We start from the raw sequence: 16,242 nt of genomic DNA on the forward strand, positions 1-16,242 counted from the left end.
CCTGCAGTTGCTCATATCCCCAGTTAACATTATTATAAAGATTACTGACAGCTGTGCAGTTGGTCACAAGCGTGTCATGCCAACCAGAGGAGACTCTGTAGCAAAAGAGGAGTCACACCAACACAAAGCCAACCTTAGACCATCGATCATGACAAACACTTCCCAATCAACATATTGTCCTCAATCAGTCACCTACTGAGCTTGGTCAAAGCCTCCGGCACATCATATTCTGACTTGAAGGGGGAAGGCCTCTCATAATATCTTGGAGCTAAGGATAACCAGCCATTGTATTACGTGACACACACGTGACACGCGCATGAGCTGCAACAAAAATTGTATTTATTTATTTTTTTATTATTTTTTATTTTATTTTAACAGTGTCCTGTCTTGGCAATGTGGCAATGAGAATAATTGTATTGATGCCAAAAAGAGCCCAACAGATTTTACTTTCACAAGTGGAGCAATAGGGCTATCGCCATAGTGTTCCGCTTGTTTAATGCATATTAATTGCTTTATTACAATTATGCACAGAGTTTTACAGATTACATGGAAACTGCAATGTAAATAGAACAGAAGAGGAAAAACAGAAAAACAAAGGAGAAAAGATGAAAAAAAGAGGAGATAAAAGGGAGATAATGATAAAACATTTTCAGTCTGCTTAATCACCTGCAAAGAGATGTAAAAAGAACAACACAACCGACAGACATGGTACGAGACATACAATAAAGTAACACCTAGATACTATCGCTGAAGTAGTATTATTTAATCTGACATGTACTCTGTGTTACCTAAAGATAAGAGTATGGGCTTTCTGTATGAAAAGCCTACAGGTGCTGGTCATAAAATTAGAATATCATGAAAAAGTAGATTGATTTCAGTAATTCCATTTAAAAAGTGAAACTTGTATATTATATTCATACATTACATACAAACTCATATATTTCAGATGTTTATTTTGTTTAATTTTGATGATTACAAATGACAACAAATGAAAATCTCAAATTCATCATATCAGAAAATTAGAATATTGTGAAAAGGTTCAAAATTGATGGCCCCTGGTGCCACACTCTAATCAGCTAATTAACTCAAACCACCTGCAAAAGCCTTTAAATGGTCTTTCAGTCTAGTTCTATTGGCTACACAATCATGGGGAAGACTGCTGACTTGACAGTTGTCCAAAAGACGACCATCGACACCTTGCACAAGGAGGGCAAGACACAAAAGGTAATCGCTAAACAGGCTGGCTGTTCACAGAGCTCAGTGTCCAAGCACATTAATAGAGAGGCGAAGGGAAGGAAAAGATGTGGTCGAAAAAAGTGTACAAGCAAGAGAGATAACCGCACCCTGGAGAGGATTGTGAAACAAAACCCATTCAAAAATGTGGGGGAGATTCACAAAGAGTGGACTGCAGCTGGAGTGAGTGCTTCAAGAACCACCACACACAGACGTATGAAAGACATGGGTTTCTGCTGTCGCATTCCTTGTGTCAAGCCACTCTTGAACCACAGACAGCGTCAGAAGCGTCTTGCCTGGGCTAAAGAGAAACAGGACTGGACTGCTGGTGAGTGGTCCAAAGTCATGTTCTCTGATGAAAGTAAATTTTGCATTTCCTTTGGAAATCAAGGTCCCAGAGTCTGGAGGAAAAGAAGAGAGGCACTTCATCCACGTTGCTTGAAGTCCAGTGTAAAGTTTCCACAGTCAGTGATGGTTTGGGGTGCCATGTCATCTGCTGGTGTTGGTCCATTGTGTTTTCTGAGGTCCAGGGTCAACGCAGCCACATACCAGGAAGTTTTAGAGCACTTCATGCTTCCTGCAGCTGACCAACTTTTTGGAGATGCAGATTTCATTTTCCAACAGGACTTGGCACCTGCACACAGTGCCAAAGCTACCAGTACCTGGTTGAAGGACCATGGTATCCCTGTTCTTAATTGGCCAGCAAACTCTCCTGACCTTAACCCCATAGAAAATCTATGGGGTATTGTGAAGAAGAAGATGCAATACACCAGACCCAACAATTCAGAAGAGCTAAAAGCCACTATTAGAGCAACCTGGGCTATCATAACACCTGAGCAGTGCCACAGACTGATCGACTCCATGCCACGCCGCATTGCTGCAGTAATACAGGCCAAAGGAGGCCCAACTAAATACTGAGTGCTGTACATGCTCATACTTTTGATGTTCATACTTTTCAGTTGGCCAACATTTCTATAAATCCTTTGTTTTTATTGGTCTTCAGTAATATTCTAATTTTCTGATATGATGAATTTGAGATTTTCATTTGTTGTCATTTGTAATCATCAAAATTAAACAAAATAAACATCTGAAATATATGAGTTTGTATGTAATGTATGAATATAATATACAAGTTTCACTTTTTAAATGGAATTACTGAAATCAATCTACTTTTTCATGATATTCTAATTTTATGACCAGCACCTGTATATGGTTTAGGGATGGGTTAGAGCTGCTTTAGATAAAAGCAATCCTTTTGACAGAGGCTTAACCAAACATCAAACTTTGATGAGTTGGGATTGAGAATACATTGACCCATTTCAGTAGATCCTGTTAATTATAATTATAATCTAACGTAGTTCAGCAGAACACATTTAATTACTGTTTATAAAACCCACATTTAGTAGTAGTAGTCAACCGTTTAAAGCCCTACTGAAAAGAACAATAAAAAACACAATGTAGTTTACCAGAAAATATATAAAATATTATTATGTCTCATCAATACAAAGTGGATTATAAGAGTAACATGACTAGACTAAAGTCCATTAAACAAAGATTCTGGAGGCCTTTATAGCTTAACAGGTGGGGATCAAAGTTTAGAAATGCTAACAATTATATTAGAAAAGTATTAAAACTTTTGGAAAGATAAGCTAATCTCTATAGTTTCAGGGCTTTAGACAGTTAGAACCACTATGGATTGTGGTTCTAACTGTCAGAAAGTGATCAGAAATCTTGATGAACATAGTATGCCTTTGTTAATGATTGTTTCTGTTTTAGTCAAACTGACAGCTAAACCTATTTACTTTAGTAAACAATATGACAACCAGAACATGCTTTTATCAGCTTTATTCATCGATGAGGCGTTTCAAAAGGTTTTCTTCCTGGAAATTTTAGAAATGCGTCAAGATGCAAAGACATAGTCAGGCATAAAATTATCATATAAAGATCTTACAGCAGAACTATGGATATGAGGGTTTAAAACAAATCACTGATGAATGTTACTCATAGATTTACCAGTTTCCTCTTCACAAATAAGCTTGAATCTGTTTCCTCAAATGACATAACAGTGAGGTTTCATAAAATGAGCAGAAAAATGGTAAATGTGGCTCATGTAGTGGCATGCACGGGCTGCATCGGGACATATTTTGGGTTTAATGCTGTGGATGCCACAGTGAATCAAGAATACCGCTTGGTTTCAGTTAAGCTGTTGTGCTTGAGGCTGTCAAAAGAGCTGGTTAAAGCGGAATGAGGAGAAAGGGATGTTTTGTGGATGGGAATTGTGTGTTGCACTTTGATCAAGGGAAGAGCATAACACATACACGCTGCAGATCATTCCTGTGAAAGACTTTGACTCATCCTCAGAGCATAAAGTTTACTTTCAGAGTGGTAAATTCTTTGCCACCCATGAAGAGGCTTTACTCCCATCTCCCCCACCAGATTCTCCCTAATCTTTGCTTTTTTTTTTTCAACATCGTTTTGCAATATTTAAGCTGCAGGATGAGAAGACATTGGGCTGAATATCAATTAAAATCTACACCTTGTAATGATGCTAATATTTATAAGACACTTCTTATTTACAGTTATTGTAAATAACACCCTGGTGTAGGTCATGTTAAAATCAAAAAGTAAGTATGCAAAGTAGTCTTTGAAAAGAAATACTATTTAAGTTTAAATTACTGCTTGAAAATGTTCAGTTATTTTAAAATGTATGAAGAAACAAAATGATGGAGAGATTTGTTGGCAAGCTCATCAGTTAATGTCGTAAAGGTCCTAAATGTTGTTTGTTCTTGGATGATCGCTAAAACGTCATCCATTAGCCCAAGGCCATGTCATCTTTAGCAGTCAGGATTTCATAACAACTCAGAATAAAAGAACATCTAACTTTGAAACCCTGCTTCACTCTAATATATGTTGGGTGGTCCAAATTTTAAAAGCCAATTTAATCCCAAAGTGGTTTGTCTCATGTCATGTAGTTTAATCAAAAAGTACACAAAGCAGCTCAGAGTAGGCCCACTGTCCATTTGTGTTGCTCATCTGCCATCAATTTCATCTCCCTCTCTGTCATTTTGTTTGCAGAGAGCTGTCATCTGAGGATCTGGCTCGAGTCCCAGCAAATACAACCAGTAACATCTTGAACAGGTTACTGGTGAGCTACGATCCCAGAATAAGGCCCAACTTCAAAGGCAAGTTACATGCTTTGGAATATACTGTATTTCATATTTAGCTGATGTCTTAAAATGTTAATTACAAACAAAGATCTTCCGTTTTTTTGTCTCTGTAGTTATGTAAGGAGTATGTAAGGATTATGAAGGGACAGATATTAAAGTGGGGCTTGTATTTTTTTGTAAAGTGCAATGATTATACACACCATTATGACCACTTGGCTTGAAAAAAAAAAACAAAAAAAAAAAACATCCTTGACACTGAACCAGCACCCTCCATCTATGGCCAAGAACGTTATTTATCTATTTATTTTATTACATTTTTGCAAAGAAATAGGACTTTAAACCTTTAGGGGAAGTACCCCTACCTGCCATTCCATAGTTATGCTGCTGATGCTGCATCAATAAACTGATGTTTTTATTTAATTTATATATTTCTTCCTTATTTCTTGAAATGATCTACCTAAGAAAACAGCATTTTATCAACACAAATGAACCCATTATGGATTGGTCTTTGTGGGAACTGGAGCTAGACAGAGCAATTTGATTCTAACATGAGGCAGTCTTAGTTTTAGTGCTCACTGAACAGGAAACAGCTGTCTGGAATGTTTGTGCTCTGCTGTGCAAATCACAGAGACTAATTACTTTGCTGCATCCTCCTGGAAACAGGTAAAAAATACAATTGTGACCCTTCTGTCTGTCTGACTGATAGGATTGTCGTCCTTCAACAGTTTCCGTTCCCTGGCACTTAGGTATTTGAGGCTCTGCGTTTGATACAGTATGTAGTGGGCTTCCTCTCCTTTCCTGAACGCTTATGATTAGTCCTTTAGCCAAACATCTGCTCATGAGAGCTGGATGTCCATGAACAGCCATGTCCTAATCTCCTGCATTAAAGGGATAGTTCGGTATTTTTGACATGAATCTGTATGGCATCCCCATCACCAGCGGCATGCAATCACACTGACTTACCCCTGGCAGCGTCCTGTGAGCAGAGTTCTCGTCCAGTTTTGGTCAAGCCGAAAGTAGTCCTGCAGGTTTTTAGGTACAGCGAAATAAAACTTTTCTCTTCCCAAAACATTATGTGTTCAAAAGAGTGATATTTTCGCATCCCAAAAACATTGTAGTGGAAAAAGTCACACGTCGTTATCAATTGGTCCTATTTTCTCTCTGTTCGTATCAGTGCGCGCCGTCATTCAGACAGCGAGCCCAACAACAGCCATGTCTCCCTCCGCGGCGGAGGGAGACATGGCTGACTTCCAATCTTTATAGTTTCACTTTAAAAACAGAAAAAGGGTTCCTTTTACTAAAAAAAAAAAAAATTGACAACTCAGAAAATTTTAAATGCTAACTTATTTGGGGTAGGAGTTAAGGATTTAACTAAAAGCAATCTAGCTAATAACATTGCAGCTTGAAGGAGTAACATTAAGTCAACAGATGTCCCTTCAAGGTGTCCCAGGATGGCCTGTGTTCAGTGTGCATAATAGACTAGATTCATTGGCCACTACTGGAAATGGTCTGAAGAAAACCATTAAGTATGTCATTAGCTCTATGTAGTGTTGCATTATTGGATGACCCAGGATGAATGGCAGTACCATGTGTGACTAAGTGAGAGACAGAATCATCAAGTATTGTATTATTAACTAAGATGAAAATGGACTGCTGAAAGTATTCTGGAATCCTCTTTTCAGGTGATATCACCTTTTGCATTTTTATGGGAAATAAAATTCCCAAACACTTGATGGGTTTTGGCGAGGCAGAAAAAAAAATTCCAAGTTGTGTAGGGTCAAGTTGGGCATTGTCTTTAAAACTGCTGTCTGTGCCTATTGGCCAATGCTCTGACCAATGAGCACAAGAAAGCTGGTGGGGGGGTGTAAACAAACAGCCTGTTGTAAAATGGCGAATACGTCCTTCTTAAAAATGAATGAGCGTAGAGCCTCTTACTGCTCACGTTTCAACGAAAACCCCAAGTCTAATTCTTCCAAAAATGATTCTAAAGCTGAGTCAAACGAGAACTGTTCAATAGTTGTTGCCATCTTTCTTCCACAATCAAAACACATCTCTGCATTGTGATTGGCCCGCCAGTTCTAGGGCCTCGGGCATTGTGTTGAGGCTTGACCCACTCGCAGGCAAAAATGATTTTGGCCGCTTGTGGGTGGGTTTACTAGGCTACCAAAATTAAGCCTCGTGGAGAATCCTTAGAGTATTCTCAAGGGAACCAAAAATGTAGAGGGGCTATAGGCCACTGGTTAGATGATGTAGACTTCAATAACACTTCAGCCAAACCACAGTCTAATTGCCTCCATGTTGCCAAGTGTTAGGACTTTTCAATGTTTTTTATGTAGTTTTTTTTTTCATTGGTTTTAAGCAGTTCAAATTACTCAATGGATAAATAAATGAATTCAGCAATTCATTGGTAATGAAACTGTATAATGTAAAAGTAAAATTTTTGGAACCAAATATCTAAAAGATAAAATTGTTTTATGTTCTATATTACCAGTTAGATTGATTCAGATACATTTACTGGACTAACTTGGTTTCGTTTGACACTGTTGTATGATAAAATATCACTACTCTTGAGTAAAATATCTGGTTACTCCATCCATTGTGAGTAACTTCACTTAAAAATGAAGAAGTTTGTTTTAAACAACTATGCATCATTGAGAAAAAGTCTTTATATTTTGTATTCAGGGCTTATTGTTCGTCTGTTGAGTCCGCTGTGTCATTTGGAGCTCAATTAAATATGCAGTAAATGGTTTACTGTTTTTTAACGTTTTACATTCTGTAACCGCTGGTTTTGTACATTTCAGTTAAAAAATAATAATTCAGTTGTTATGAGCATGGGTAGTAAGCAGATCAGTTAATCAGTACCTAATAGATACTTTTTACTTTTGTTTGAGTAGAAATATGATGAAGCAGTGCTACTGTACTCTTACCGTACTTAAGTACTTAAATACTCTACCCACCTTTGCAAAACTAAAACCGACTGCTCTCTTTCTGAACCCAGGAATTCCCGTGGAGGACAGAGTGAACATTTTCATCAACAGCTTTGGCTCGATTCAGGAAACAACCATGGTGAGAATTTACTCTGCTTGCTTTGTAGTGTGACTATAATGAAAAGTCTTACTTCTGCAGATCAACAAAAACATTTAGAACTACCGGTACTCTAACATAGGTGTTTAAGGAGTAATAAAGAAATAAATATTTAGTAATGGGGTTTAGAACAGTGAGAAATAAATCATTATTGAAAGGAAAAGTTTTTGAGTCTCCTTAATCTGATAGCTTAATTGCAGATAAAGATGTAGAGTTCTAAAGCTAAGCACCAGATTAAGCTCAAAGCTCCACAAGGCAACCTTAATACAGGGACCAAGACAACTAAATTTACCAAGTTTGTGAAAACAAGCAAAGGATTTGATTTCAATTTCATGTAGCTACAAGTGAAGACATTTTAAATGTAAATATATAAGAAAATATAAGTTTTCTATAAAGGTTGGGCCTACTGAGTTGCTACAGGAAGCATAGTTTTTGCTGGTTTTGCTTAAAAACAGTTTTTATGTGAGGATAATCTCAGTTCCCAATAAAGGATGATTTCTAGTAACCGGAATTTGTGCAAAATCAATGGTGTTCTTGAGAACAATGAGCGGAGTCAGTGTCTGGCATGTTTGTCTTCTCTAATGTCTTGAGCTGCTTAAGCTCCAGGTGGCTCTGATGGCACCAGTAGATCAGATGATACAGTCATAGAAACCTTTACGAGAGCTTTGCGAGTTGAAAGAGCACCACCTCATTTTGTGTTTTTTATGCTTCTTAAAAGCTGCTAAAAAATAAATAAATAAATAACCAGTGCTCATTTATAAACATATTCCAAGCCAAGTCTCTTAACTAAAATGATGGGTTCAGTTCAAACATAGTATCATCATTCTGAATCAGTTAATTTCCTTTAAGGGAATTTAAAATCATGAGATGAAGTTCCATAGAAGGCGAGAGGTAGAGAAGGCACAGCTGCATCCTGCGCAGTAATCTTTTATGAAATATAGTGATTTGCAGCTTCTGCATTCGTTCAATCAGCAACAGACACATGTTGCATGCAAGCTTTGCTGATTTGCCATCGATGGTTTCCCTGTCTGGTAAGAAGGATATAAAACAGGAAGACAGAACAATAATGTCAGGAAAGGGAGGAGGCATGTTTATGTGATGAAAAATACGTTTTATTGCATGGCTGTAGTACTGTATGTGATAAATAAATAAATTGTGAATATGCTACTAAAAAACAAGTTGCACAGGACCAAAATGCTACAAGTTACTGAATAAATATACCAGTTAGTCCACAATAAAGATAAAACACAATGTAAGATCAATATTTTAATATCTGCAGTAACTCTATTTCTAATAGAATTATTGTATATTTTATAAATAAATAACAAAATATGTGTTAGATTTTTAGACTCATATGATGTTTTCTTCCACATCTATTTAATTATAATTTAGATTATTAAAGTGTTAGTACGTAATTTGATAAAATGTGGGCTGAAGAAAGATCAAATTGAAACTCAAGAGATCCTTCAGGCTGACCATGAGTCATGTCTGGAAATTTTTAAATGAATCGTATACCCAGCCTGCTTCCTTTTTAAAAGTCTCAAAATATGTGACATGCCCATGTTGTTCCTTTTGCCCTGCTAATTGAGAAAACAGAATTTTCTCTTCACTTCATGATTTTCATAATACAGCACAGCTATATATACAAAACACAAAGGTGAAAAAACAGAGAGTATCACTGGTATATTGATGTTAGATGTCTTAAAGATTTTGCAGCTTAAAGGTTACTGAATCATGGGCTAGTGTTTCATGAAACATTAATCTTTCTCTATAGCCAGTCATGTTAATCAATATACAGCAATTCTAACATTGGAAATCAGACTGTATAACTTGGCAAACTTTAGTGAAAATATCCATGGCCTCTGTTTTAGAGGGAATGTTTCCCTTTGCTGGAAACTAAATGTATAAAATGTATAAAACATTTACTGTTCTCTCTGCCCCTCGTAGTGCACTTGAAAAAGTTATTCTCCCATACTATAAACCTCTAGATTTTTTTACACTGACTTCTCCTGAATAAAATACTCAAAATAACCTAAACAAGAACCTGGATGTATTATTCTGTGAATACCTTATGTACTGTAGTTTCAAATTGATGTAATAACATACAGTAGCATGCTTAAAACTTTATTATTCCATTTTTTTTTTACTCCCACTCAAAATGAGAACATAGCATAGGCAGTGTACCACTGAGACAACGCTATGTTGATTTAGGCGTCTTCAATGGACCACTTTTCACAGCGGCTTGCATATGTTTAACATCTATCTATCTATCTATCTATCTATCTATCTATCTATCTATCTGTCTGTCTGTCTGTCTGTCTGTCTGTCTGTCTGTCTGTCTGTCTGTCTGTCTGTCTGTCTGTCTGTCTGTCTGTCTGTCTGTCTGTCTGTCTGTCTTTGCAGTTGATTAGTGTAACTTGGAGGTTAATAGTGAGTGATGGAATATCACACAACCACACATACAAAAGCGGAGACATAGGAGAAGACTGAGCAGAGAGAAATATTAAGACAGTAAAAGTGAATAAAACAGGCAGCGTGAACGTTTTGAAAACCAAGGCGATTGTAGAAAGTGTCTACTAAAAGCAAGATGAGAGGAAGACGAAACGAGAAAATGACAGGTGTGAGGAAAAAAATAAATGCGAGCCAAGAAAATGGCATAGAAGGAAAATGAGAGAAAAGTCCCAAATGTTTCTTTCTCCCTCTCCTGGGTTTGGCAAAACACAATGAAAGTTAAGAGGGTTTGAAACGATTCATGGAGGAGAAAGAAACAACAGCTGGTCACCTCTCCCCCCTCAATTTATCACTCTATGGGGTATATGACTCTGGAAACCATCCCTCATCATTTACACCTTACTCAGGGCAGCACACAGCACCAGTCTGCAGTATTTAACGCACCAATTTTCACTTCAAGATTGTGTACACCTCTGTAGAAAATGATGTTGATGCTGTTGAGACAGAATAAATTGCAGCTATGTTTTTACTGCCGCCCAGCTTGACTTTTCCTCGCTGATTACAACACACAGTAGTGTTAAATCTCCCTGGAATCGAATGTCGTACTGGCAGCTTGATACTGAGCCAGGAGGAAGATATATTTCCTCGTCTGGTTTTCAGGAAGGATAAGGTGTGGGAATTGGCTTGCGTCTCAGACAAGAAAAAAGCTGGCAGAGGCGGTTTGTGTGGACAGACACACAAGTTTAGAATTATGGTGGCATACAAAAGACAACTTGCTTTCTGAAAGCAGAGCAAATGGACCTCATGCTTCCATCTTAATGTCTGAATGTATTTTATTAAGGCTGAACTCACAAAGCTCCAAAACACCACATTTGATACAATGAAGTTTGTTAAATGACTATAAAATTGAGCTCCAATAGATAGATATAGACAGGCAATGTAAGATTCTTCAAGTAAGATAAATAAAAAAACTCTTGAAGATGTTGCTTTGGAAGCTTTATGATATATTTAACAGTTTATCCAGCTTCACTTTCAACATTTATTCCTCACTAAGTCAAAGAACAGAGTAGTTTAGCTAAAGACCCGCAAGAATGTAGAGATTTCACTTACAAGCAACCCTAATGGCGTCAGTTGTCATGTTGATAAAATCTGACCTCTGAGCTGTGCAGCTCTTTATGTTTCATCATGCTTGGGATCAGCATCTGGACTTGTTTTACCTTTACTTTAGAGAAAATGTTAAAACATGAATTTTCAATCAGAGGAAGTAACCAATCTTGCGGATACTGAATAGTCAAAATAGCTTTTTATTTATTTGTTTTTTATTCAAAGTTTAACTTGCCTCTTTTTAATGTCACTTGCGATTAGGTTTTTAAACACTTTCCTGTTTCAGAGCAAAAGTTTATCTGAGGTGGAATATCAACTATGTTTGTCTCTTTCTACTCTTATATTTTACTCAGTTTTCTCCTGAAAATAAACATATTTTGTCCAGAACTGTCTACTTGAAACATAACCATGTTTGAACTTGTCTGGTTTCAAACCTGACAGGATTACAGGGTGAATATCTTTCTGCGGCAGCGTTGGAATGACCCCAGGCTCAAATTACCACAAGACTTCAAGTCAGATTCTCTCACTGTTGATCCCAAGATGTTCAAATGTCTCTGGAAGCCTGATCTATTCTTCGCTAATGAGAAGAGTGCAAACTTTCATGATGTAACTCAAGAGAATATCCTCCTCTTCATCTTCCGTAACGGAGATGTCCTCATCAGTATGAGGTACGTTTATTTACTTACTTTCTTGTTTATTTTGTTGGTTTCCTTGTTTCTAGTTATTTTATTAAAAAAAGAATGACAAAAGTGTAATATCTGTAAAACCAATGCCTAGGCCTCCTTAGTCCCTTAAAATGTGTTGTGTTTTTGAATGTCACTTCATGCATGTGACACTACCACTATTCTATTACAATTTTTATTTCTTTATTACTTCCATACTTACTTGTAATATCCCACTTGGGCTACTGAAAAGGGCTCTCCAGGCATCAAAGTGAGTTTTTCTAAATGCTCCCAATATTGACCTGGATGCTATTTACCTTAGCATCCAGGTCGGCCTCCCTTTTTTCCAAGGGTGTTCCACAAAGTGGACTGTCTGACAATGTTTAAATCAAGTTTGTGGAGAGTATGTCCTATAAACCTCTCAAGAATCTCTTGGAAGATCTCTTCATGACCTGGCCTGTGATCTCTGGCCTGTGCCTTGCCAGAGCTCTTGGTTGCTGATCACCTTGGGCCAAAGGATCTAGAGGAAGCATCGCAGACACACGTTATTATAAATGTCCGAATCTTAATAAATGCCTGAATCTTCATGATGTTGCTAATAGTCGTCCTCCAGTTTTCAGTGCCATACAGCAACATTGATGTCACATTGGTATTAGAGAGCCTAGTTTAGATAGTCAAGTCTCATGAGCTCCAGATGTTCTGATAAAGAACGGCTGTCCTGGCCTTTCTCTTGTACCTTCCACCCTGCTTGTTGACAGTGCTGCCAGGGTAGGTAAAATTGTTAACTTTTTCTGGTGCTTTACTGTTCAACAAGATGGGTGATGTGTTGGCAGAGTTTATTTCAAGAGTTGGGTCTTTCCTTTGTAGATGTAGTCCAAGTCATTGGAAGATGACTGCCATTTTGCCTGTTTTGTCCTGCATCTGCTGCTGTTGGAGGGTTGGGTCAAGTCATCAGTGAAGTCAAGTCCATACAGTTGTGTCAAATAGATACCAATCCCTGATGTGGACTACTTTTTAACCCAGTCAAAAAGATGGTGTTAACGAACAGCCTTGCTCACTCATCTTTTATCCTTATCTTGTGAAAAATTACTATGTAAACATCCCTTCAACATTTCATGATTGAACTGTTTATCTAGGGTGAAGATATTTATTTATGTAATGAATGTCTACCAAATTTACTTTTTGATTACTTTTTAATTACTTTGCTAAATGAATGAACAGCGATTAAAATCAATCATACAAGCAAATTAAGGGAATTTAACATATTGTTCTATTGCCACCCATTATACCTGCTTAAAAATATTTCATCATGTTCCAACCTTTGAATATATAATAATATAATAATTGCTTCTCTTCTTTGAGTCTGAACCAGGATGATGCCAACGTAAACAGAGAAAACAAATAACTGTTGAAATGCATAGCGTGATTTGGTATATTACCAATATAATGTGGCTTGTTTATCACACTTTGTTTGAACAAGACAACGTGTAACACCAGTATTACAACTAGAGGCCTGAACACAACAGTTGTGTACAACTTTTTAATCTTGGATCCAACTTTTTTTTCATGTCACACTAACTGTATAGAGAGGCTCCGACTAGACAGGGTGAGCAGATCTGCACAGATTTCTTTTCACTTCTGTCTCTGTGCCACCCAAAATGAAAACAATTTACCACATTTGCCTTGGACTGATTATAAAAGTTATAAAAAGTAGCAAAAACTATAAAAAAAAATACAACCACGTTCTATTTAGCAAAGCCCCACAGAACAGATAGAGAATGTCCATATGCCTATATTAAAAACATAATGAGATCTATGTCTAAAGAAAAGGAAAACAGTGATAAACTCTTTGGGACGGTTTAAACAGTAGTCTGACTGAGGCAGCGAGATATGAGGTGCCCCCAGGGACATAAATCAGAATTAACTTGCATATACACATATTAAATTACACTCTTCCATATAATATACTGAAAACCTCACACAAACACTAGTAAAAAGCTCTCACATAAACTAGTGAAAACATTGACCTCTTATATAATCTACTCAAAAGCTCTCATACAAAGTAGTGAGAACTGTTCATATAAACTGGTGAAAAGCTTTACCTTTCATACACACTACTAGAAAGCTTTCATTTACACTATTAAAAAGCTCTCATATACACTACTAGAACGCTCTCATATACACTATTAGAAAGCTCTCATATACACTATTAGAACGCTCTCATATACACTATTAGAAAGCTCTCATAAACACTATTAGAACGCTCTCATAAACACTATTAGAAAGCTCTCATATACACTATTAGAACGCTCTCATATACACTATTAGAACGCTCTCATAAACACTATTAGAACGCTCTCATAAACACTATTAGAACGCTCTCATAAACACTATTAGAACGCTCTCATATACACTATTAGAACGCTCTCATATACACTATTAGAACGCTCTCATAAACACTATTAGAACGCTCTCATATACACTATTAGAACGCTCTCATATACACTACTAGAACGCTCTCATAAACACTATTAGAACGCTCTCATATACACTATTAGAACGCTCTCATATACACTATTAGAACGCTCTCATATACACTATTAGAACGCTCTCATAAACACTATTAGAACGCTCTCATATACACTATTAGAACGCTCTCATAAACACTACTAGAACGCTCTCATAAACACTACTAGAACGCTCTCATAAACACTATTAGAACGCTCTCATATACACTATTAGAACGCTCTCATACACGCTACTAGAAAGCTCTCATATACACTATTAGAAAGCTAAAATATATGGTCCCCCTCCTTTAATTTAGGCAAACATTGCTCAAATATCACCGAATCCAGATGGTTTGTTGTTGATGAAGAGAGGAATAAACACAGTTTAAGATTTGCAGGTAAATTAATTTGTTTCTATATTATGGAACTGCTATCAGGCACTTCCCATCATCTTATATCAGTAATAAAAAATTATAAATACAAATTTGGTATTTGGTGACTTGACTTTTATTTCTGTCAGGCTGAAGTGAAAAAACTTGGAAAGAGACTGATTCTCTTGGCGTTTAAAATAACAACACAAAACAGCATAAGAAAACCGCATTTATTTTTTTTATTTTACAATTTTGTAAACAACAGCGGCTGATTAAACTAAATGTCTCAACCTTGTATAATTTTACGACTTTTTATTTAACCAAGAAATGATCCGAAAGGCCTGGGAAATGATCAGATCCGCTTATGTGGCTGCAACGCGCGGCGCGCTCCCGACACAGGTGGAACAGATTTTCACATGGGAACAGAATTTCGCACAACACCGGAAAAGGATCTCTGTTGAAGCAAAAACATAAAAAATAAAGTCGAGTAATGCCCATGCTTCTGTGAGTTGTTTAGCGGATAGCTGAGCATGAATCAATAATTTTATTTGATACAATTTCGGCCGAAGATAGCACAAAATGTACGGAGCTAGCCAGAATGACCTCCGTTTAAAACAACTTCCGGTGTAATGACGGTCCTTCCTGTTTCACTGAAACGCCTTCCGTTTCAACTGAAACACCTTCCGTTTCAACTGAAATCCGCTAATAGCTTTTCAGTAGTGTGTATGAGAGCTTTCTAGTAGCGTGTATGAGAGCGTTCTAATAGTGTATATGAGAGCGTTCTAATAGTGTTTATGAGAGCGTTCTAATAGTGTTTATGAGAGCGTTCTAATAGTGTTTATGAGAGCGTTCTAATAGTGTATATGAGAGCGTTCTAATAGTGTTTATGAGAGCGTTCTAATAGTGTATATGAGAGCGTTCTAATAGTGTTTATGAGAGCGTTCTAATAGTGTTTATGAGAGCGTTCTAATAGTGTTTATGAGAGCGTTCTAATAGTGTTTATGAGAGCGTTCTAATAGTGTATATGAGAGCGTTCTAATAGTGTTTATGAGAGCGTTCTAATAGTGTTTATGAGAGCGTTCTAGTAGTGTTTATGAGAGCGTTCTAGTAGTGTATATGAGAGCTTTCTAATAGTGTATATGAGAGCGTTCTAATAGTGTTTATGAGAGCGTTCTAATAGTGTTTATGAGAGCGTTCTAATAGTGTTTATGAGAGCGTTCTAATAGTGTATATGAGAGCGTTCTAATAGTGTTTATGAGAGCGTTCTAATAGTGTATATGAGAGCGTTCTAATAGTGTATATGAGAGCGTTCTAATAGTGTTTATGAGAGCTTTCTAATAGTGTATATGAGAGCGTTCTAATAGTGTATATAAGAGCTTTCTAATAGTGTATATGAGAGCGTTCTAGTAGTGTATATGAGAGCTTTTTAATAGTGTATATGAAAGCTTTCTAGTAGTGTGTATGAAAGGTAAAGCTTTTCACCAGTTTATATGAACAGTTCTCACTACTTTGTATGAGAGCTTTTGAGTAGATTATATAAGAGGTCAATGTTTTCACTAGTTTATGTGAGAGCTTTTTACTAGTGTTTGTGTGAGGTTTTCAGTATATTATATGGAAGAGTGTAATTTAATATGTGTATATGCAAGTTAATTCTGATTTATGT

The 16,242-nt window shown here is 36.8% G+C and overlaps 1 protein-coding gene across 3 annotated transcripts in view; it reads left to right on the forward strand.

Annotated features, from left to right (window-relative positions):
• Window positions 1–16,242, forward strand: part of glrbb (glycine receptor, beta b) — a 37,489-nt gene that overhangs the window by 6,524 nt on the left and 14,723 nt on the right. For all 3 annotated transcript variants that reach the window (XM_038269111.1, XM_038269112.1, XM_038269110.1), the window contains exons 3-5: window positions 4,309–4,415; window positions 7,399–7,466; window positions 11,481–11,707. In XM_038269111.1, the coding sequence (XP_038125039.1) occupies window positions 4,309–4,415; window positions 7,399–7,466; window positions 11,481–11,707 (402 nt within the window). The remainder of the gene's footprint in view (window positions 1–4,308; window positions 4,416–7,398; window positions 7,467–11,480; window positions 11,708–16,242) is intronic.

The sequence above is a fragment of the Cyprinodon tularosa genome, unplaced genomic scaffold (genome assembly GCF_016077235.1).
Source record: "Cyprinodon tularosa strain WSP-4 unplaced genomic scaffold, ASM1607723v1 ctg72, whole genome shotgun sequence".
Classification (NCBI taxonomy): Eukaryota; Metazoa; Chordata; class Actinopteri; order Cyprinodontiformes; family Cyprinodontidae; genus Cyprinodon; species Cyprinodon tularosa.